This window comes from Budorcas taxicolor, chromosome 13 (assembly GCF_023091745.1).
Source record: "Budorcas taxicolor isolate Tak-1 chromosome 13, Takin1.1, whole genome shotgun sequence".
Lineage (NCBI taxonomy): Eukaryota > Metazoa > Chordata > Mammalia > Artiodactyla > Bovidae > Budorcas > Budorcas taxicolor.
Window position 1 is genome coordinate 28,062,526 of NC_068922.1, and position 21,070 is coordinate 28,083,595.

The 21,070-nt window shown below is 46.4% G+C and overlaps 1 protein-coding gene and 2 long non-coding RNA genes across 3 annotated transcripts in view; 2 read left to right on the forward strand and 1 right to left on the reverse strand.

Moving 5' to 3' along the window:
- Positions 1–5,758: 5,758 nt before the first annotated feature.
- On the forward strand, positions 5,759–9,438 carry LOC128058263 (uncharacterized). Its single transcript, XR_008200425.1, has 3 exons — positions 5,759–5,895; positions 8,684–8,871; positions 9,335–9,438. It is a non-coding gene; the product is annotated as an uncharacterized LOC128058263 (long non-coding RNA).
- FRMD4A (FERM domain containing 4A) overlaps positions 9,183–21,070 on the reverse strand; it is a 325,528-nt gene continuing 313,640 nt past the window's right edge. Inside the window, exon 23 of the mRNA XM_052650658.1 lies at positions 9,183–10,750. Coding sequence (XP_052506618.1) covers positions 10,648–10,750 — 103 coding nt within the window. The 3' untranslated portion in view covers positions 9,183–10,647. The remainder of the gene's footprint in view (positions 10,751–21,070) is intronic.
- On the forward strand, positions 16,673–20,402 carry LOC128058262 (uncharacterized). Its single transcript, XR_008200424.1, has 3 exons — positions 16,673–16,792; positions 18,876–19,069; positions 19,623–20,402. It is a non-coding gene; the product is annotated as an uncharacterized LOC128058262 (long non-coding RNA).

Genomic DNA, 21,070 nt, shown 5'->3' on the forward strand with positions numbered 1-21,070 from the left:
TTCCTTCTGATGATCTCCTGGCCCCCTTTAGCACTTTAGATTGTCCTGGGATTTGACTGCAGTATATATAGTAGTACTTACTTAGCAGTAAAGAATCCACCTGCAATGCAGGAGACTCAGGTTCTATTCTTGGGCCAGGAAGATCCCCTGGAGAAGGAAATGGCAACACACTCCAGCATTCTTGCCTGGAAAATCCCACGGACAGAGGAGCCTGGCAGGCTATAATCCACGGGATTGCAAACGAGTCAGACACGACTTAGCAACTAAACAACAACTTCTGTAGAAATCCAATTATTTGAAAGAAAGAAAGAGTTCGGTAGATTTGAACTTATGGATCTTATCACTGGCTCCTTTTCAGCCCTACAGTAACCCCTTTATTACTTCTGGACCTACCAAGGTAGTAGAGCTAAATGGTGAAAGGCGAGCTTCGGTTGAGATGTGGCTGTTCCCTTTGTCTGAATATCTGCAAGAGCGTAACCTTGTGGATCATGCCTCCTTCCTCCCCATCCTCGCCCGTGAAGTCCCTTAACTTTATCCCCTAGAAATTTATGGTATGGAGTCGTACTGGGAGGCTTGAACTGAAAGCACTTTCTCACGGCAGGTTTGTGTAAGAGTTTCCAGCTGTCTAGAGTGTGAGGAGCCAACCCCAGTCCCCAGAGGGTCGCTGTGGGAACACTGTTATGGCAACTGGTTTTCATCAGACTCGGCAGTTGGATGGGCTGAATTCTGACTACACATTAGTTCGTCCTGTAATGGTTAACAGTAACCTTAAAATCTTTTGAAATTTAAAAATAAGTTCTGGTGGCGTGGACTAACTCGAGGGAATGCAGTGTGGTTGGCAGTTGTCACTGTGGCGTGAACTGACCCCTTTCAGGATTTTGGAAACATACTCATTAAAATACACACACACACACATAAAATATGTGTGTGTATATATATATTTTTTACATTTTCCAAAACAGTTTATTTTGAAAGTATTGATTATTTACTCCTTTTTCCATGAACTCTTACAAACTCTCCCAGACTAATCCTTGTGTTGATGGTAATGATTACTCTTGTTTAAATAGGCCACTTCCTTTTGTTTGGTCTCTCCTCTGTCCTTAAGCACCCGCTTTGAAATCATTGTCAGCTTTCTCCCAGCATTCAAGATGAACACATACTTTGACCACGGAGGGCATTCAAGATGAACGCATACTTTGACCACGGAGGGCAGCTGAGGTTTGAGCTGCTTTTTGAGTGTCACTGGTGATCACTGAGGCATTCAGCAAGCTTCCTGCCGTGACAGTCAGGAGTCATCTGAACACCCGGCTCTCCTTGCCAAACCAAATTGCCTTTACTCTCCAACTTGCCCTTGCCTTGAGACTTAGGAGACATCACGAACCATTAGCATTGTCCTCTGAGCCTGATTTCGGTTTTGCCATCTTGTAAAGTGGGAGGATTAAAGTTGTGGCTTTGAGATGTTTTGACTATAGCTCAACAATCAGCCATAACAAATAGGTGGGACCCAGTATCACCTATGTGTATTCCCTGACCATGCCATGAGCGGTGCATTCTTATTGTTCTTTCCTGTTGTGTTTCTTTTAAAAATATGCTGGTGTGACTCTAAAGTGGCTTACAACTCATTAATGTGTTGTGACCAGCAGTTTGAAAGCCACAAATTAAAAAGAATTAATCAGAGTTACAGAAGGAAGTGACCTGGTGGATGAATTTAGGGCAAAAGGACTCTTTATTTCTTCTTTTTATTTATTTTTTAATAGAGAACACTTAGCTCTCAAGGTTTATGTGGAATTTGGCATATTATAAAACCTTGAGTACTTCAGTTGTTAATTTTGGAACAATAATTCTTAGGTTTCAAATGAGGTGACTTGTGCATAGAGAGAACCTCCAGGATAGGCCTCATGTAAGAAAATTGAAGGTAAGAATAGGTGACTACCTTGGGCTGGCTATACATTGTGTAAAGCAAGAATAAACAAAGATATTATAAAATATGAGATTGTTTATGAGTTAGGTTTGAGGCAGAGAGAGATAGCAGGAGTCTAGTATTAATCAGTTACCTGTTGAGGGTTTGTTTAGCCCTTTGAAGATTATTTCCCAAGACTCACAGCTAGATTTCATTTCCCTTCACTGTAAAGTTTTATTCAATTGTAACATATACAGCAAAGTGCACACATCAGAAAGATACCATATCATACAACTTTTTCACAGTGAAACTGTCTCAAAGTAAGTATCATCCAAGTCAGGAAAGATAATGTTATTAGTGCCCCGGAAATCTCTTCATGCCTCATCAGGACAGAGCCATGGCCTTGATTTCTGCTGTCATCATTTAAAAAAAACATCTTTCTTGATTGGATGCATGTACTATGAGATTCACCCATTCAAAGGGTACCCTAGTCTCTAGAATATTCAGAGCTGTGCAGTCAGCAGCACATGTAGAACATTTTCATCACCCCGAAAGAAACCTGGGGCCCATTAGCAGTCATTCCCCGTGTGAGTGAGTTTGCTTGTTGTTTATTTGACTGCACCAGGTCTTAGCTGTGGCAGGCAGGATCTTCAGTCTTCTTAGTTGCAGCAGGTAGGATCTAGTTCCCTGACGGTTTTGAATCCGGGCTCCCTGCAGCTTCTTAGCCACTGGACCACCAGGGAAGTCCCCCGTTGTGATTTCTTTGATTCTCATTTCTCTATCCCATTCTACATTTGATAGACATTTGAGTTGTCTCCACTTTGGGTATGAATGCTGTACATGTATTTTTTGGTGAATTATAAATTTCTCTAGGGTCTATATGAAGTTGAGAAATGTTTGGGTATGTGTGTACTCAGAAGGTAGTGCCAAAGAGTTTTCCGAGGGCTCGTGCCAGTCCATGGTGCCACATGCGGGACTCGAGGGGTCTCGGCCCTTCCTGGAATGTCCTTGGCCACCTCCACTTCAGCTCTTGTGACGGGCTAACATGGTACTGTGTTATGGTTTCACTTTGCGTTTTGCTGAGGAAAATTAAGTGGAGCATTTTTCATGTGTACTTCATGGCCATTTGGATTTTAACTTTTGTGAAATCTTCTGTTCAAGATTTTACTTTTGTCCACTTTTTCCTACTGATTTCCTGGCCTTTTTCTTACTGACTTAACATAGTTCCTTATATGTTCTGGCTGAGCCCTGTGTTCAGTGTACGTTATAAATACTTTTACTCTGTGGCTTGACTTTATGTTAGGTTTTCTATGCATAGAGTTAGTTGCTCAGTTGTGTCCGAGACTCTGTGTGACCCCATGGACTGTAGCCCTCCAGGCTCCTCTGTCCATGGGATTCACCAGGCAAGAATACTGCAGTGGGTTGCTGTTCCCTTCTCCATTTCTCTGTGTAGGGGAAATAATCTTATCACTAGCTCAGATATTGACATAACCTTTGTCAGCTATCTTTGCCAGATAGATTTTATAAAAAGTCATATGATAGTACAGTGCCTGCGCATGGGATTTGAGAGGAGAGAAATAATGTGTTTTTGTATTATTGTTAAACATTGTAGTGGTACTAGATTGCCATTTCATTAAGACTTGGTTCATTTTTGCCATTCTCATAAGATATGTGTTAAGCATGTCAGCGTTCCCCTGAATGAGCTCCTGGGTATTGGCACCATGTTGCTTCAATTGCAGGAAAACCCGGACCCAGTGCGTGTTAATGGGAGTCCATAGACGACCAGGTTGTAGAGCAGACAGAGGTCGACCTGTGGTAGAGATTCGTGTCACTCTGTAGGACAGAGGCATCGAGCTCTTGTTCCTCTGAGTTACTCCCAAATCTCCACTAGGCTTAGGAGTGACTTTGAGAGGAATAAACTCTGGATACCTCTGTGGGTGTGAAAGATATCTGAGAAAACATACACTTGTGATTCTGTCATTCGGGGAGAAAGTGTCTTGGTATGCTTTGACTTGTTAATTACCCTTCTTCCTTCTAGGGCAGTAACTGACATTACATAAACTTGAGCCAAAAAGGTATGTATGGTTTTTGTCCTTAATAGAAAATTGCTTTTTGACTGACAGCCTCTCCACTGCACCTGCCACACTCTGCTTTGGGATGAGGCTCTGCAGACCACGTTTCTCCTCCGCGAGGCTTTGTGTTAGGTTCTACCGATCATGGGCCGCATGGGAGGCAGGAGCCCCGAGGAGGGAGGGAGGCCCTGTTCCTCCATGTTCACTACCTGTCCCCAGTGGTGGTGGCCCAGCCGCGGGCCTGCAGCCCACGGTGACCCTTGGCATTCCTAGCGGAGGTGGTCCCCGCCCACAGCTTTTCCACACCTCTGTAGAACCATCGCAGCAGCATCAGCCAGTGCTCCTCTCCAGACATTTGAATCCTAGCTCTGTGGGGTCCCGCCAAGTTCCTGAGGCACCCGAGCAGCATCCAGGCCTTAAAGGTCTGATTCCCAGCTCCTCAAGCCTCTAGGTCTTTCTTCAGAGTCCCTTGTCTTTGTTTGCAGCCCTGAGACCAGTGTCTCTTCCCGTGGTTCTCATCTCTGTGACACCTCAGGGTCCCCCTCTTCCTGTCACCTCTTCAGTTCTGGTTGACAGTCTTTTCTGTTAGACTCTTTCTGTTAAATAGTTGACATGCTCGGCCTCCGGATTGAACAGGCAGCCAGATTTCTGGTTCCTGCTTGAGGGGAAGTGTGATGGGTCCCCTTCCCACAGCCTTCAGCTCAGGTTGGCTTCCCTCCAGCATACGTGGACTTTGCTCCCAGATCGTGGGGTTCACCCCAAGTGTGTGTTACCTCCTGTCTGGTCGTGAAGTCCTGTCCTTGGGCCCTCTCCCTTTAATTCCCTCTCTTCTCTGCCTCAGTCTCTTCAACACCTTCTCTCTGTTCATTCCTCTGCTTCCTTTTACTTACTTGGCGTCTTCCTGGCTTTGCTCTTCTCCGTAATCCATCTGGAGTCCATCATCGTCACTCCAGTTTCTCACCAGGACCGTCTTCTCTCTTCCCCGTTGTCCTCCGGTCACATTGCCCCACACATCCGGGCCTGGCTCATTCCACTGACCCCGTAGGAGGGGATTCCCACCCCGTGTCCGGTGTCCTCGGGCGCCAAGGGAGGCCTGGAGCGTGTGCCCCACCCGCTCTCCTCTCGGGGCTCTTCTCCCCGTGACCACTGCATCCCGATCCTCCTTCCCTTGTCATCTGGAAGGTGGCCTCACCTAGTTTTCCTCAGAGCAGGTGGAGCACGGACGCAGGCCTAAGGTCTGCCGCTGCCTCCACACTCACTACCTCTTCTTACCTTACTTGGAGGAAAGATGTATCCCCACCTGTCACAGGCTGAATCTTCCACTGACCAACCGTGCTTCCTTCCAACCTTCTAATGTGTTACATAATTTATTATCTGTCTCCCTTCTCCCCCAAGAGAACAAGGGCAGGGATTTCACATCCATTTGGTTGGCTGCATATGCGACAAGGACAGGAGGTCATCATGGGTGAGTCCAAGGATTTGGGCCTGAGCCCTGGGCGACTGGAGGTGCCTCTAACTCAGCTGGACGAGGTCACTGATGGAGCGGATTTGGAGGGCAGCTCAGAAATTCACTTCCAGACGTGTTAGCACATTAGACATCTGTGTGGAGCTGTTGAGTGGGCTCCAGGATGTGCAAGTTTCAGAGAGGAGGGCCAGGGAGAAGTACAGATGCCCTTAGCACACAGATGACATTTTAAACTATGAGCCGCTACAGGAAGTGACTGCACAGTGAAGCTTGAACTGAGCTCTGGGACACTGTAGCGCGTAGACCTCAGGGAGATGGAGTAAAAGCCATCAAGGAGCTAGGCAGAAGCCCCAACTGTATTGAGGAGGAAAAACCAGAGGATGTCCTGTCCTGGATTCAAGTGACAAGAGTCTTTCCAAGAAGGAAGCAAGAGGGATCAGCCATGCCCAGTGCTGCTGGTAAGTCACCTTACAGAATTAACTTAAGAGAATTAACCACCTAAGAGAATTAACCCTTGCATGTGGAGAGTCATTCTTGACCTTGATAAGAGGGGTTTTGGTAGAGTGGGAGGAAGGGAAGCATTATTAGAAAGGGTTTGATGGAAAATAGGATGAATGGGTGAAAAAAGGAAACTACTTGTTTATGGGGATAAAGATTTATGGAGAGTAAAGTGGCTTTCTGATGAAAAAATAAATTTTGGTGCAGCTGCACATGGATGCACCTTATCAGCTAACCTGCTGAACTGCAGGTTCATCCTCCTGAATTGCAGTACAGGCCCTTCAGCTCTTACCTGAATAGATACTGACTGCTGGGAGTGGGACGCTGTGCAAGGCAGAGAGGTCGTGCCTCTGTCCGGTCAGCTTGTCTCTGCTGTCTCACCAGGCAGCCTCTTGAACGAGAGACACCTGAGGGATCCCACTGACACACTTGCTTATCTCCTATCTACCGGGCTCGTTTTACCTTCTTCCATTAGATGCAGAGGACCTGGGACCACTGCAGAAGATGCAGTGAAAGGCTGATTTCAGCTGTGGCCACTGCCTGCTGGCTGACCCCCATCAGGGCTTCTCTGATATTCCTCTTTTTAGAGGAATTTCATGTCTGAGCTTGAACTGGTATTTTGGGAGTAAGACCTGGCTATTTTTAATGGTTTCTACAGGAACCAGCTATTTACTTTGTGTTCTCTAGTAACCAAAATAATGACTCTTTGGGATTGCCTTGTCACAGTGTAAGGGGAGTGTGTGTGTGTGTGTCTGTGTGTCTGTGTGTGTGTGTGTCTGTGTGTGTGTGTCTGTGTGTGTGTGTGTGTGTGTGTATGTGAAAAGGGAAAGTTCCATCTTCCTGTGGGTTGGTTGCTTTCAGGTGATAGAGCTTAATAGGAGACAGTAGATTTATTTCCTGAGCAGCGACATGTTTACATGTAAAAGACTTATTAACAGAAGATCCTGTTTGTTTGAAATCAGTGTTGATTATCTTTTGATAGGAGGCCCTGGTAGCTTTGCCAAGGACACACAGGCTTCGGTGTAAGATGCTGTCCTGATGGGCTCGCTTCCAGACAGACGCACTTTGAGTCCGTTCTCAGTGGCTAGCTTCCCTTTTTGGGAGGGTTAGCCCACACTGGTGGCAGATGCTTCAGCCAGGCTCTCCATCCTGGAGTGCTTTTGCCTGTCAGATTTCTAGTTCTGTGCTAGTGAGGAGGTGCAGTGTGGGTTAGGGGGCCAGGGTGCGATGGCAGCAAAGGCTCCACTAAGTCAGCCCGTTACCGCTGTGTCCCTCAGTGCAGGGCTTTGTACCTGAGGGCCTAGCGGGCTCTTGCTTTGGTGATAGGATTTGGAGGGTGAGGGAAAGAGTCTGAGCTGTGGTACAGTGAACAGCAGTGGTAGGAAAGAGGCTGAGCTGCCTGCCCATCTCCTCAGTTGGCCTGTCAAAAAAGGAGCCCGATGAGGACACAGGCAACCGATTTACATACAGCTCTCCGGAGCGGGCGTAGGCATTGATCAGTCAGACACAAACAGAATGTCCAAGAGGCAGCTGAGATCTTTTCATTTTGAAAATGCTTTAATAAGTGTTGACAACACTGTTTTGCAAAATGTAAAGGTACTATACAAATTCTTAATACAAAAAGAATAAATTAAAAGCAGATTTCTTTTTAATTCTGCAACTTTGTCTACAACATACATCTTTGTCATTGATTACAGATGAACAGAATCCAGTAAAATCATCTTACATGCTCTACAAGTCAGTTTCAGGAGCAACCTAATCCTTTCCTCCCCATTATTAAACTAGAGTCCGTTTTACACAACTTGTAATAAACTATTGACATGAATGTATATGTAAAACTTTACACCTAGTTAATTAAGCAGTAACTGGTCATTTGATAGCACCTGGATGGGATTTGCTCTATGAAGAACTAAACTAATACTGAATGAAAACAAAGTGGAATTTGAACAGTTTCAACACTCACCTGCATATAAGAAAATTAAAAAACCCACCTGTCTCACAACAAAGTCTGATTTAGGTGTTTTCACCAGCCTTCTGACTAAACAGGCAGTTTCTTACACGTATCCAGAGAATCCAATAGGGACTTTATATCAGACCAGGGTTTTGTGTTTCATCTTAGTTTGCTTTAAAGAAATAGGGAAATACAAAGAGCTTGCCAGTGCTTGTGTACAATAACTGTATCACTTCCCACCACACTGATCATGAATCATGTCAGTCTCACAGGACCGACACTGTGTGCACGTCTTGTAGGAACACGAATGCAGCTCAACAGTAAAACCTGTTTTACTTAAACTCTGTCTTTGCTACCAGACTATAGGGATGTTTTTCTGAACTGTAATTCCACCTCCCTCCCCCACCTCCGCTCCTTTCTGCCTCCTGAATCCCAAACCCACGTGTTGAGAGAGAATTTTTGTCATTCCTTATCACCCAGCTGGGCTAAAGATCGAGTTGACTTCCAACTTGATTTCAAACTGGTGTCCATGTGTATGCCCTGTAGCCAGAGAAGCTCGTCACCTCCTCTAGTTCCCTTTTTGACTTTTAACTCTGGCGCAGAGTTCAGTTTGATTATTTGTGCATCTACTTTTGGGAGAAAGAATCTGGCCTCATAGAGACTTGTTTCCAAATGGGAAGGGAAAAAACTTGCTGTTTCTAACTCTTGACTGTCAAAAGTAAGAGCAACACTGCTCCCCCCATGTCAATCCCCAGAATCCTTTAATAACATTATCATCAATTTTATTTACCCTGCAGGGTCTACCCCCAGAGTGTTCTGTGAATATTACTCCCTTCCGCAAGCTGGTATCACCAACGCAGCCAAGGAGCCAGGCCCTGAACCGTCCTGACTGGCCCCAGCCTGCTCCATGCCCCAGAGGAGTCCCACAGTGCTTCCGGAGCTGCAGCGGGTGAAATACCGCGGCTGTTGTGTTTTTAACCACTGAGTAAGTATCCATTCCTACCCTCCTGGTCTGGTAGAGTCTATTGTTATTCTTGGATTACATATACATTTAAAAAAAAAAAACACTTTTCTTTTTACGCTAAAGCTAGCTTCAGTTCTGCTTACCCACAAGTCTACAGCCAACCCAGCTCCTGTCTGGCTGTCCACTGCCTTTCCAATAGGAAGAGTCATTATAAGTGAGAAAAAAATTAATCCCCCCCCCCCGGCCCCGCACCTCCCCCCAACTTGCGCCAGGTAAGCACAGCGTCCCGTCTCTGTGGAGACCGTGTTTGTGCCATTTGAAACAAGCCAACTCAGAGTGTGCACTTGTTAGTATTAGAAAAGTATTTCGAGGCCTTTGAAGAAACAGATGGCTTTCCAGTTGTGTATTGAGCATAGCTCAACACACATGTAAACGGGCAGCTCCCACACACCTGTTTTCTCTCTTCCTTTTTTGGTATCTGCAGACCAACGTGATGCATTAAGGTAGCTGATGGTGTCACAGGCATCCGGGCCCTCTGGGAGCTGATATATTTTTTCAACCCTGCTCTGCCTGCCAGCTAGTAGACACGTGAGTACAATCTTCCTATCTAAGGGCATAGTTGGGTTCTTGGAAGAAGTGACACATTGGTCACCGGGTGCGGAGAGACGTCGGATCTGAGCTCTGTCACACAAGTGCCAACAAACAGAAAATGGGCCATGACAGGTAAATACTTTAATGGATTGTAATGTGCTTTTTTCCCTTGGCTTCCCGTAAAAAATCAAATGAAACACCTTGTGCGAAAAAATAGGATACATTTTTACTGGTTGTTTTAATGAGAGAGAACCACTTTTGGCAACCATCACCTTATGCTTCCTACAGATCCCCAGAGGAAAGCAGCTCTGTGTCTTGGACTGAGCCCCCATGTAGACTGGGGCCGAGTGGACTCTGTTGCTCCCCACGGGGCTGTTCTTCGTGGTCAAGCTCGTGGAGATCCAAGTCAGCAATGCTAGCTGGGGGCTCTCCAACTTGCCCATCACATTGGGTGAGTTTTCAGGCTCTCGGTGGAGAGGGAGGTGAATGTTCAGGGAAGGGTTACAGAGGGGGACACGTCACAGATGGTCGACTTCCACGTGTGGGATGTGGTAGCAGTTGAGGATTTAAGAGATTTCATTGCAGAAGGAATGTCTTCCTCTTGGGCCCTCTTAATTTTTGTGTGTGTGTTTTTTTTTTAATCTTTGGCAGCATAGAACTGATTGTGATCCTTGGATGCATCTCTGACGTGTTCAGCTTCCTGTTTCCGTTCTTCCCCTCCCCCAACAGCCACTTCTCCTAGGAAATATTTCAGCTGAATAGTCCCCTGAGGCAGCCTCTTCACAACATGCTTGGATGGCCTACAGGTGGGCCTCGGCTTCCCTAGTCTTTCTGGATCACCCTGTACTAAGTCCCTTCCCTGGTCTCTCCAGTGCTACTGGTCCACAGGAATCCATGCCAACCAGCTTCCCCGCCGGGTCCTGGCCTGGGGGCTGTCACGGAGGGGTGGGGGGGCACCAAGATGCCATTGAGGACTGGTGCCTGGCTCTCTGGGCAAGAGAGCCAGGGGACACACAGTGGGACCGGAACCTTCCAGAATGTCTCCTCAGTCAGGTTTTTTGAGGATGAGGGGTTGCGGAGACGGGAGAAAAAAAGTGCTGAGGGCTGAAGCTGGTGCAGGGAGACAGTGTGTCTGGGTAAGGCAAATGAGAGGCAGTGAGGTGATCTCAGAATGGCGGCGAGGTGGTCAGGTGGAGGCCGGCGGGCTCACACAAGGGTCCCGGGCTTGGCTTTTTCCTGCCCGTACCACTGGACATCAGCTAGGTCTGGATAGAGGGAGGAGTCCAGGAAACAGCTGTCACCGTAGCTCCTGCAGGGACCCAAGGAGAAGAGGAGACCATTAGTGGGGAATGACACTTTGCAGCCTGCATTCAGAAGGACGTGTTCACAGGGCCTGCGACAGTGCTGTGCACAGCAGACTCTCAGGGACTGGAAACATCCTTGCCCGTCTGTGGAGGGAGAGGGAGCGACCATGCAGCAGTCCTCGGGCTCAGGTGCATGTGGGAATCACCCGGAAACCTTCGAAACACTCCTGTCCGGGCCCCGCTAGCTTAATTGGTCTGGGTGTGCCTGTGTGGCAGGAGCTTTCGAAGCCCCCAGGTGACTCTCCGTGCAGCCAAGGCCTAGAACCTCTTGGGCTGGAGTCCTTAGGATTCTTTTCTTCTCGGGATAGTTGCTTGGTTTGTCCTCCTCAGACTCCAGGCATAACTAAGCTTACCAGATTTTTAGTCTGTCCTGGTAGCACATTTGAAGTGGCAGGTTTCTCTGTAGTGAAACTGCAGTGATATTTTTGAATGGAGTCTTAAATGCTGTTTACTTGATAACATGTATTGTGTGATGATCAAAAAAGTGTTGAAAATATATAGGAAAGTGTACAGAAAGGCCGTTAAAGATTTTCAGGTACGTGTCACGATGCAGGTTGGGTGGAGGTACGGTCATCCGTGGGTACCTGGAGGGGATTGGGTCCAGGAGCCCTCTGGATCCCAAAGTCCAAGGATGCTTGAGCCCCTGATGTACGGACAGTGGCCCCTTCATATCTGTGGTTCCTGCTCAGCAGATATGGAGGGCTGGCTGGCTGTGTATTTACTGGAAAAAATATCTGAGTGTAAGTGGACCTGTGCAGTTCACATCTGTGGTGTTCAAGGGTCAGCTGTAGTTCTTATGTATCAAGAGGCCATCACAGGGCTGTGTCAAAGCCCAGAACCATTACTCGGAATCATTCCTTGGAAAAACAGTCCCTCTGCACTCATCCTGAGCCAGCTCTTGCAGGGCAAGATGAAGATCACACCTCATCTCAGTGAATATAGGCCTGAATTTGCCTAGGAGGCTCCCAGAGGCTGGCTCAGAAAGGCAACCCTGGCACCTGAGGAGAGGGTTCCTGCCTTCCTCTCCTATCCTGCTCCGCAGGCCCTGATGTGGGGACGGCTGACCCCCGCGCCTTGTACGGAAGCAGCCGTAGGCAGGATGGCCTGGATCACCTCTTGTGCTTTGCGTTTGTGCTGAGCTTCTACTTCTAGTAACTCCAGAGTTCACTTGTGCTGATTCCAAACCTGCAGGCCTCTAACCTCAGCCTTCGGTTTTGAGTAACATTCCTGTGAGTGACACTGGTCGGGGCTTCTCGGTTAGTAGGTCTGGGTGGTGTTCAGGCTGGATTTTTGAGTTTGACCTCCCAGAGCACATGCTGCTGGGGGTAGAAACACCTGTCTGGAAACAGCATAAATGTCAGAAGGGGATCTCTCCCCTTGCCCGCTGCTGACCCTTCCCATGCCCAGTGCTGGGGCAGGAGGAGATGCAGACAACAGTGGGTTTAAGAGCATCTTACACACAACGTCGTATCCCAGTTTATGACTGAGAATAAGCCATTATCACCATTTTTCTGTTTGATTTGCTGTCATTTTTCTAGGAACAAGGGGATGAAGGCATTCTGGATTTTGTGAAGGTTTCTCATCTGGCTTTTTTAAAAAACCCATCAATGCGGCAAGACCCAAGGCCTCTGGGAGCATTCTGTGGCCTTTAAAGAGAGTCCTGTGCCTGGATCCCCTGAAATGTATGCTGGAGTTAATATGCTGAAAGGTGGCTTCAGAAGCAAAGTGACACCAAGGTCCTCAATTCTGGAACTGGTCATCATCACTGTCTTCAGGTGAGAAGTGGCTGACTCCATCACACCCACCCTGTACACTCTCCTCCTGACACAACTGACCTTACCGTTGTGCCTGAGAGACTTTCCATGGCAGAAGGTGGTTGGACCCCACGTGGACATATGCTGTTTACTGGAGGGGTGGGCGAGCCCTCTCTCTCTGTGTTGATCTGGTGGTGCCTTCCACCAGTGTGTCCGCCCTACCCTCACTGAGGGGAGCCAAGTGGCCCAGGGGCACCAATGGAGTCCTTTAACCCCAGTCACTGGTCAGAGATGGGCAAGTGACTGAGTGTGGACAAGTGGCTTTCTCAGTACAAGGCTGACCACTTCTCCTGAGGAGGTGACCACCAGGGGCAGGAAGGAAAGGCAGAGATGAAAAGAGAACCGGCAAGCTCCTTGTTTGCCCTCAGCCGCGAGGCAGGTGCTATTATGCAAAACCCTCTAGTTTATAAAAGAACATGCGTAGATGCTAAGTTGGTTACTGTGCCCTCCCCTCCAGGGGATCTTCCTGACCCAGGGATCGAACCCATGTCTCTTACATTTCCTGTGCTGGCAGGTGGGTTCCTTACCACTAGCACCACCTGGGAAGTCCTTATAAAAGAACAGTTGGGTCCAAGTCATGTTTCTGGAAGCTGGAATAAATTAAGGTTAGCTGCTCAGTTGTGGAGAAGACACTTAAGGCTTTTCATTCACCTAAGCTCCCCATACCCTTGCTTCTCTTTTTTTCCTTCTGATAAGAATTACCTCCCTGAAGTTTCTAAGAGCTAGCCTGGGTTAGAGTTCCTGGAGGAGACCAGGTGGAACATTCCCATCTCAAAGGCACTGGAAAAGAATGGGAGTTCCTCCAAGAAGGACTTTCCTTTCCTAAATCCAGGTCTTTTACAGTGTCTGTACCTCCCCCCTTTTGAGATGAAGAGGGGTTGCCTAGGGATTGATAAAAGGTTGGTTGAGCTTTGAATGGCTTCTAGAGCTGTATTTCTGTTCTTGTAGAGACTAGGTTTGTAAGACAGGACTGTTTCTAATTCCCCAAGGAATTGGTTGCAACTTGAATGAATGAAGCCAACAGGATTTTTACTTAGTTGAATTTTTTTTTTTTAACAGCGGTGACAGCCTTGGGATCCCAAGAGGACTTCAGAGTCCAAGATTCCTCTGTTTTGGGTTCTCTCCAACTTTATTCTGGATTTGGACAAAGACAGATTGTCCTTCTGGTGAGTACTTTTTTAGTTTCTGAATTAGAGTGCACTTGGTTTACATTTAAACATGTAGTTTTTCTGAGAGAAAAAACAAAAATTGGAGGGCATGGGTCAAACACCTGATGAGAGACAACCATCTCCAGAGCCCAGGCTCCCAGATAGCAAAATGTGGTCACGGCCCAGAAGGGGCACAAGGTCGCTGGCCACCTGCAAGAAAATTGAGTGTATTGAGGAAGCCCTGGTCGGGGGTCTTGACATACAGGGCACCCGGCCATCTACCAGGAAAAGGAAGTATCCTTGAGAGACAGACTGTCAGACCCGAGTCCTGGCCCTCAGTTTACCCCTAAGGCTGTCGAGGATTTTCTCTGCTCTAGGAAAAACTCCACAAATGGATCCCAGTCACCTAAATGTTTCAGGAGTGCCCTCCCCCCCACCACCTTAGGAACTATCCCCAGCAGTTTTATGTTAAAAAACATTGTGGTCTCTCCACTTGCACATGGACTGCTCTTACTGAAGATAAACTAGAATAAGGGCGGTCACCAGGAGGAATGTTCTTGTTACACAAGATTGTTCACTTCAGGAGTCCACATCAAACAAGTGGAGTGGGATGCCTAGTTTAGTCGGTATGATAAAACTTGCAAAAAGCTTCAAAATTCCCAAATAGCTTCACTGAAACTCACTGCAAAAGGCTAATAAAAAACACAAGACACAAGAGATACCTAAAGTAAGAGTAAAACTTTAACTCCTCCCGCTCCCCTCTATCCTCCTGGATTCATTCCCCGCTTGTCCTCTGTCTGCATTCTCTCTCCACTCTGAAGAGACTGCAAGATTGTAACAAAAGCCTGTCAAGTTAGTGCTTGTACAGACACCCCTAAATCTATCCCCACCCACTGGGGAACCACCCCACCCCCACACCCTGGGCTCTCCCAGGGTTGATGGGACTTCATGGGATTCTCCTGTAACTGCTTCCAGTTATTCCCTTCCAAAGCCAAGCGGAAACTAATAATAAAATTAATGGAAAACCTTGCTGAATCTCAGTAGCTAGTGAAGCTACACTCTAAACCCCACTTGTTCCAGAGCCTGCAAATGGGATCCTGGTCAATCCGGCAGACAGCAGGCAGGGTGGGCATCCTGACCAGAGTCAGTTCTCCCGAATCTGCCTGCCATGGCCAGCTGAGAGAGAAAGGTAAACTTTCACATCCCTCCCTTTCCAAATCCAGACACACTGATTGATCTTTTCTCTCTCAGGGGCCATTCAGGTTGGGCAAATACCACAGAAATGTAAATTGCACCCGTCTGTAGCTGAGGTCCTGCCTGATGGGTGCCAGCCCTTAGGGGGAACTGAGTCTTCCCTTTTGGTTATGGGAGTGGCTCGGGATCTGGGAGGGTGGTATCCTTGGCACCCTCTTTGGGAATGCCTCTTGCGTCCATGAGGTCTTTCAGTATGGCCAGGAATATTTATTGTTTGTCCTCCTGACAAGATATTTAAAAGGTTGTTTAAATGGCTCTATGGTCAGAAGTTGGCCATACTGGAAGCTGATATTCAGAGCCTATTGGGGATAAAGTTCCTAAGTCAAAATGGAACTGTGTACCCAGAGGGAAAGAAAAACATTGCAAAGACAAAGCTCTAAATCTGGAGCATAGGAATCTTTTGAATTCCATCATAGTCAATCTTCTTCATGATCTAAAGAAGCAAACAGAAGATGATATAGTTGGAGGCATGGGACAGCCTGTGATGTCATTCACAGTGCAACCTGTCCTTTGTCTTATAAACCTAGTCTTTACAAAAATAGAAACGCAGGTTTAGAAGCAAATCAAAGGCCACCTATTCTATCAATCTCCAAACTACTCTTTTCACTTCAGAATGCTTGCAGACATTGTAAAAGATCTGAATTTAAGAAAGAAAAGTCCTTGAAGGAACTCCCATTTTGAGCAGGTAAGTTTAACTTACTCCAATGTCCAGAAACAGGATTTGGATAAAACAGTTCTTCTATAAACTAGCAAGTTCTGCTTTACTGTACCTGTCTCAAGGCTAAAATTTTAAAACCAAAGCTTCCCGACCTCTGCATCTGTCTGTATGTTTGTGTATGTATGTGGTAGGTTTGTAATGTGTTTCTGCCTCTGATGGGTACTGTATAATCAGTTTGTAAAAAATGCATCTAATTGGCTTAAAGAAAAATGATTATCAAATTAAGTATTCTAAAACTCAGAAATTTTCAAATTCACATCATATGGGATAAATCAAGAGCTATCTTATGTTTGTTGGTTTGATCAAAGTAGGTGTGTTAAATATTGATATAATGCAGACATAATTTGATTCTACCTGTGTTTACTAGTCAAATAAGTTCATGTTATCTTGGTTACAAAATGTGTCCATAAAAAGATAAGACATTGGCTAGCTGTTTAATGGCTAGAGAAAATTTCTAATTAAACATAATTGTTAACAACAAATAAACAAACGGAGAAATACGTATTGGTCATGAGCTGTATGTTTTTCTCTGGGTAGAAGCGTTTTCCTGTTGATAAGCAGCTGCCTGTTTTGTAGCAAAGAAATGACTTCAAAACATCCTCCCTGTATGGGGCACCCCCATCATTTCTGCACAGTGACTGAGACTCACTTCACTGGCACAGCCTAAGAACTCTGCAGAGTCCCTGCTTCTGCTGTACAGGCTGCCTTCAGGACAGGACAGAAGACTGGTGACATCACTAAAACTCAGTGAGGAGGTGACCAAGGTGCTGTCCCTGGGCCTTCTGAATCTAAGGGCCCCTGCCTTCGAAAAACAGAGGCTCACTCCCTCTGCCTCATTCTCCGCACTCTGACCCTCACATTACCCAGCAGAACCTATCAAAAAATTGCTGGTCATCTATTGTCAGTTCCTCCTCAGGTTGAAGAAACTTACGCTGAACAAGATTACAACCTGCCACTGATACCACTCGTCCACTACTTCCTGGAGAATATGTCCACTGAAAAAGACACCAGCTGAAGGACTCCTGCTCCTCTCCTGGGAAATGACCTTTTCTGGTACTGCTCACCAGTCCCTGCACAGCTAAGCTTGAAAACCTCTGTCCCACCTACAAGGAGTCACAGGACCTGACTGGACAGCAGAGCCATCTGCGATCTCAGCCTCAGGCTTTCCTAGCAGCAGAAGCAGATGACGTGGACAGTGGTCCCCAGATGCCGGGCCAGGCCTGCGTAACCTGATTTCTACCACTGTTCTCCTTTACTATGAAATTCATGGCGGGGCGGGGGAGGGGGAGTTATTAACACATTATTGACCAGAGACATATCAATACACTTTTAGAGGTGACACAATTAATATCACCGTGAGAAACTGTTAGAGCTTAAAATTGATCAAGGGTTCATTATAAAACTTGTGATCATCGTGATCACATTTTGCTCTGTTAGGTTTCTGTTCCCACCTTGTGTATAAGTGTGACATTTTAAAAAATGACACATTGCAAAATTTTGAGTGAAGAATTTTATGCAGGTATTTCCTCTGATTGTCCAAGTGACATATATACTAGTGTCTTGAAAGATGGTAGTTCTTCAGAATATAGTTCTGATTCAGACATTTAATTAGACCAACAAGGAGACAAAAAACCTGAGTGATTGATTCTGATAAAGAAAGTGAACATGAAACTCACAGTGCTGGTGAATGCTCCTTTGCTTCTACAGAAGAGTGGATGGAAGGCAACATTGCATGAAAATTAGAAGACTTTACAGGTGTGTCAGATGTAATAACCCATAAAGTGTTAGTGACACAACAGTTTTTGGCCAGCCAGATCACCAGCCACAAGCATTAGTTTCTGCAAAACTCCCCTGGTCAATAATGAGTTAACCAGACTCCTCCACTTACCCATTTTCTCTTCTGTTAGCCTGCTTCTGTTGCTCCCTGATCAGGAGGAGAACGCCTTGCCTGTGTCTCCCGGGTGACTGACTGCCCAGGGAAGAGACCTTTCAGACTCTGGATCTGCCATTTAAAACTCCAATCTGTCCATGATGTTGGCAACTTCCTGGTCTGCCTGTAACCTGATTTTTCCCCTATCCTTAGTGCGATCATACACACCGATGTCAACTACAAAGTTAAAACTTTTGCAGCCAAGCTTCCCGGTGCCTCTTTTTACCTTTCTCTGATTAGAACTCAACTTGCCCAAGTTGACACACACATCTTGTCAACTGTAGTACCGTTGTACCCCATTTCCTTACGGTTATCTTAAATCAGACTTCAAAGGATCTGTCTTTTACCTTATGAAAAATGTTATACTAATTAGTTTTATTGTTTAGGTACACAGGACACATTGTCAACTAACTGATGATAAACCTTTTTGGGTTATTTGTATGGATGCATGTTATTAATATAATTAAGTACTCTAGAAATTGTGTGAAATTTCTAGAAATCTATCTTGGTATAATGTTATTGATCATAATTCTGGTTATCTTAAAATGTTGTCTATCACATATCTGGAGAAAAACATCTGTAAGGACACATGCACCCCAATGTTCACTGTAACACTGTTTATAATAGCCAAGACAAGGAAGCACCCTAAGTGTCTGTCAACAGGGGAATAGGTAAAGATGTGGTACATACACACAATGGGCTATTACTCTGCCCTTAAAAAGAGGGAAGTAATGCCATTTGCAACAACATGGATGGACCTAGAGATTGTCACACTGAGTGAAGTAAGCCAGACAGAGAAGGAGAAATATCCTATGACATCCCTTATGTGTGGAATCTAAAATCAAATGGTAACAAATGAACTTACTTGGAAAACAGAAATAGACTCACAGACTCAGACTCACAGGTCGCCAAGGGGGCGGGATAGATAGGGAGTTTGGGATGGACGCGTACACACTGTCCATCAGTGTGGACATGTACACAACATCCATCACACAATATGACCAACAAGGACCTACTGTACTGCACAGGGAGCTCTGCTCAGTGTCACGTGGCAGCCTGGATGGGAGGGGTTTGGGGAGAATGGATACATGTCGTATATGTATGGCTGAGTCCCTTTGCTCTCCACCTGAAACTATCACAACATTGTTAATTTGAGCATTTTTAAGTTATTTACAGACAGATCTTTTACCCTAATGCTTTTTGCAGAAGTGAGATTCATGGAAAGTAACCTACCATGAGCTCTTGATGGCCACATGGCTGCCCAATCACAAGGCATCAAACCTTGGGTAGAGACGTTACAACGGATGAAGGCTCCACCTATCTTCTGGTCCCTCCCCTCCTGCACAAAAGCTGGCAATCTCAAACGAAACTGACTAGGGAGAGAAGTGGCCACCACAGAGGTAAGACTGCTTCCTCCCAAAATGTCAGATCAAGGACATTTCTTTCGATTCTTCCTTCACTCTCTGACCCTCCTTTTCCTAACTGTTACCATGTGAAGGTTTTTTATGATTCTTCTGTCCATCCTTCTGCTTTGGAGAGAGAATGCCATTGTCCCCACATCTCAGACCACTGCAAAGGGGGACGAATCCAAACCTCCAGACGACTGTTTGAATGATTAACACTATGATGCTGGTGACCACGTACTTGTGCCCATCACAGCTCCTCCCTGATTTCCAGGGCCGTGGTTTCTCTGGAGAAGCTCAGCCAGTCCCACTCCTTAGCCCGGGGGTCTGCTTTCCTGTCTCTGGTTATCGACTCAGGGAACCTTGCATCCAGGCTGTGTACAGGGAAAGCGACACAGGCAAGGGAGACCAGAATAAAGCCACCTGTGCTGTCTACAGACCCTTCCCTTTTACTGGCTTCCAGGGCTTCACCTTCCAAGTCCCGAGCCACAGACTCAACACGAATTCCCAGGCAGGAGTCAGATATTTCAAAATTTGCTTTCTTTGGCAGATCCCTCATCCCCTGGCCAAGAGCTGATGCAAAGGAGGCCACGATCAGCAATCTCTCCTTACCTCCTGAAGATACTGCAGACCCTGCTGGTAAAGCAACAGCTGCCCAATAAAAAATCTAGACTGACCAGAGTTGTTCCTGATGAGACAAGCCTCTGACAGCCTCTAGTCGAGCAAGGAGGTGTCTGTGCTGTGACCCACACCCCTGTACCTGGATCGACACTTCGCGGGAAGGGGAGACTCAGCCACAGAAGACTACTGAACAAGCCCAGCACTTTCTTAGGCCAGCAGCCCAACCAACACAGTCGTTCTCTGGGGGTCATTCTGGTTACAAGAGTAGTCACCGTAGGGTGCTGTGTTCTCTCAAAACCTTTAAATACAGCTTTGCAGCCACAGGCAGCCAAGCACACGCTCTCCCTCGAATAGAACATCAGAAAAGGAACAGAATGACTGACTGAAAGAATGTGAACCCAATGTCATGACCTGTGAAGACCACACAGAGATTCAACAAAAAGCCGGTAAGAACCCCAGAGCCATAGCTGGGGGTAGCCCTACTGCCTTACATTTGGATCATTTGGATGAAAAGGGGAGAACTGTTAAAAACAGCAGGCCCGAAATGCAGTTGTATAGGCTAAGCTCCACGTCATCACACCGAGACTTGACTTTACAGTTTCAGCTCCCCCAGGAATGGAATCCCCCAATCCACACGATAAGGACGTCACCTGCCAGACACCTGCTGTCCCCGCCTGCCTCTTCACCTGGTGTAACTGCCTGTGCTTGCCTACACGTCTCTGCCTTTTGTGCAGCATCTCGGAGCTTCTTGCTTTCTGCTGGACTGGAAGCTCCTTGATTCACAAATCACTGAAATAAAGCCAGTAGGATCTTTCAGATTTACTCAGTTGAATTCTGTTCTTTAATACCACCTTCCTCGCAAAGGCTAAGCCCGTTTTCCGAATTCCCCCATCTGTCAGCTCAGGGCATCTGCAGCAAAAGTTGTTCTTTGTCTCTCCTTCTGTTGAGGATTTGCCCCACCCTATTTTTCAGACTGAGCTCTAGCTCTTTTCTCTACAGCAAGAAGGCACTGTCTTGTTCCCCCACACATCCCTGCTTGTTTCTACATCTGTGCTTTCGCCCTTGGAAGGGTGTTCCTCAGCCTCTGCCTGTCAAAGCCCCTGCTCCCACCCTGGGCCTTTGAAGCCAAGTTCACACAGCATCTCTAGAAATTCAGAGTTTTGAATACATAAGTGCTACAAGAGTTAGCACTGCCATCTTTTGATTGAGTAAACTTACCATTCGGAAGTGGCTTTAAAAGAAGCTGTATCATTATCTTCTTAGTTAACCCTTGAAATGCTATTAATTTCAATACTTTGTCACCCTTTAAGAATAGGAACCAGACCAAGTGTTCACATTTTTATGCCCACTGAAGCAGGGCTTTGCAAATTCCAACAT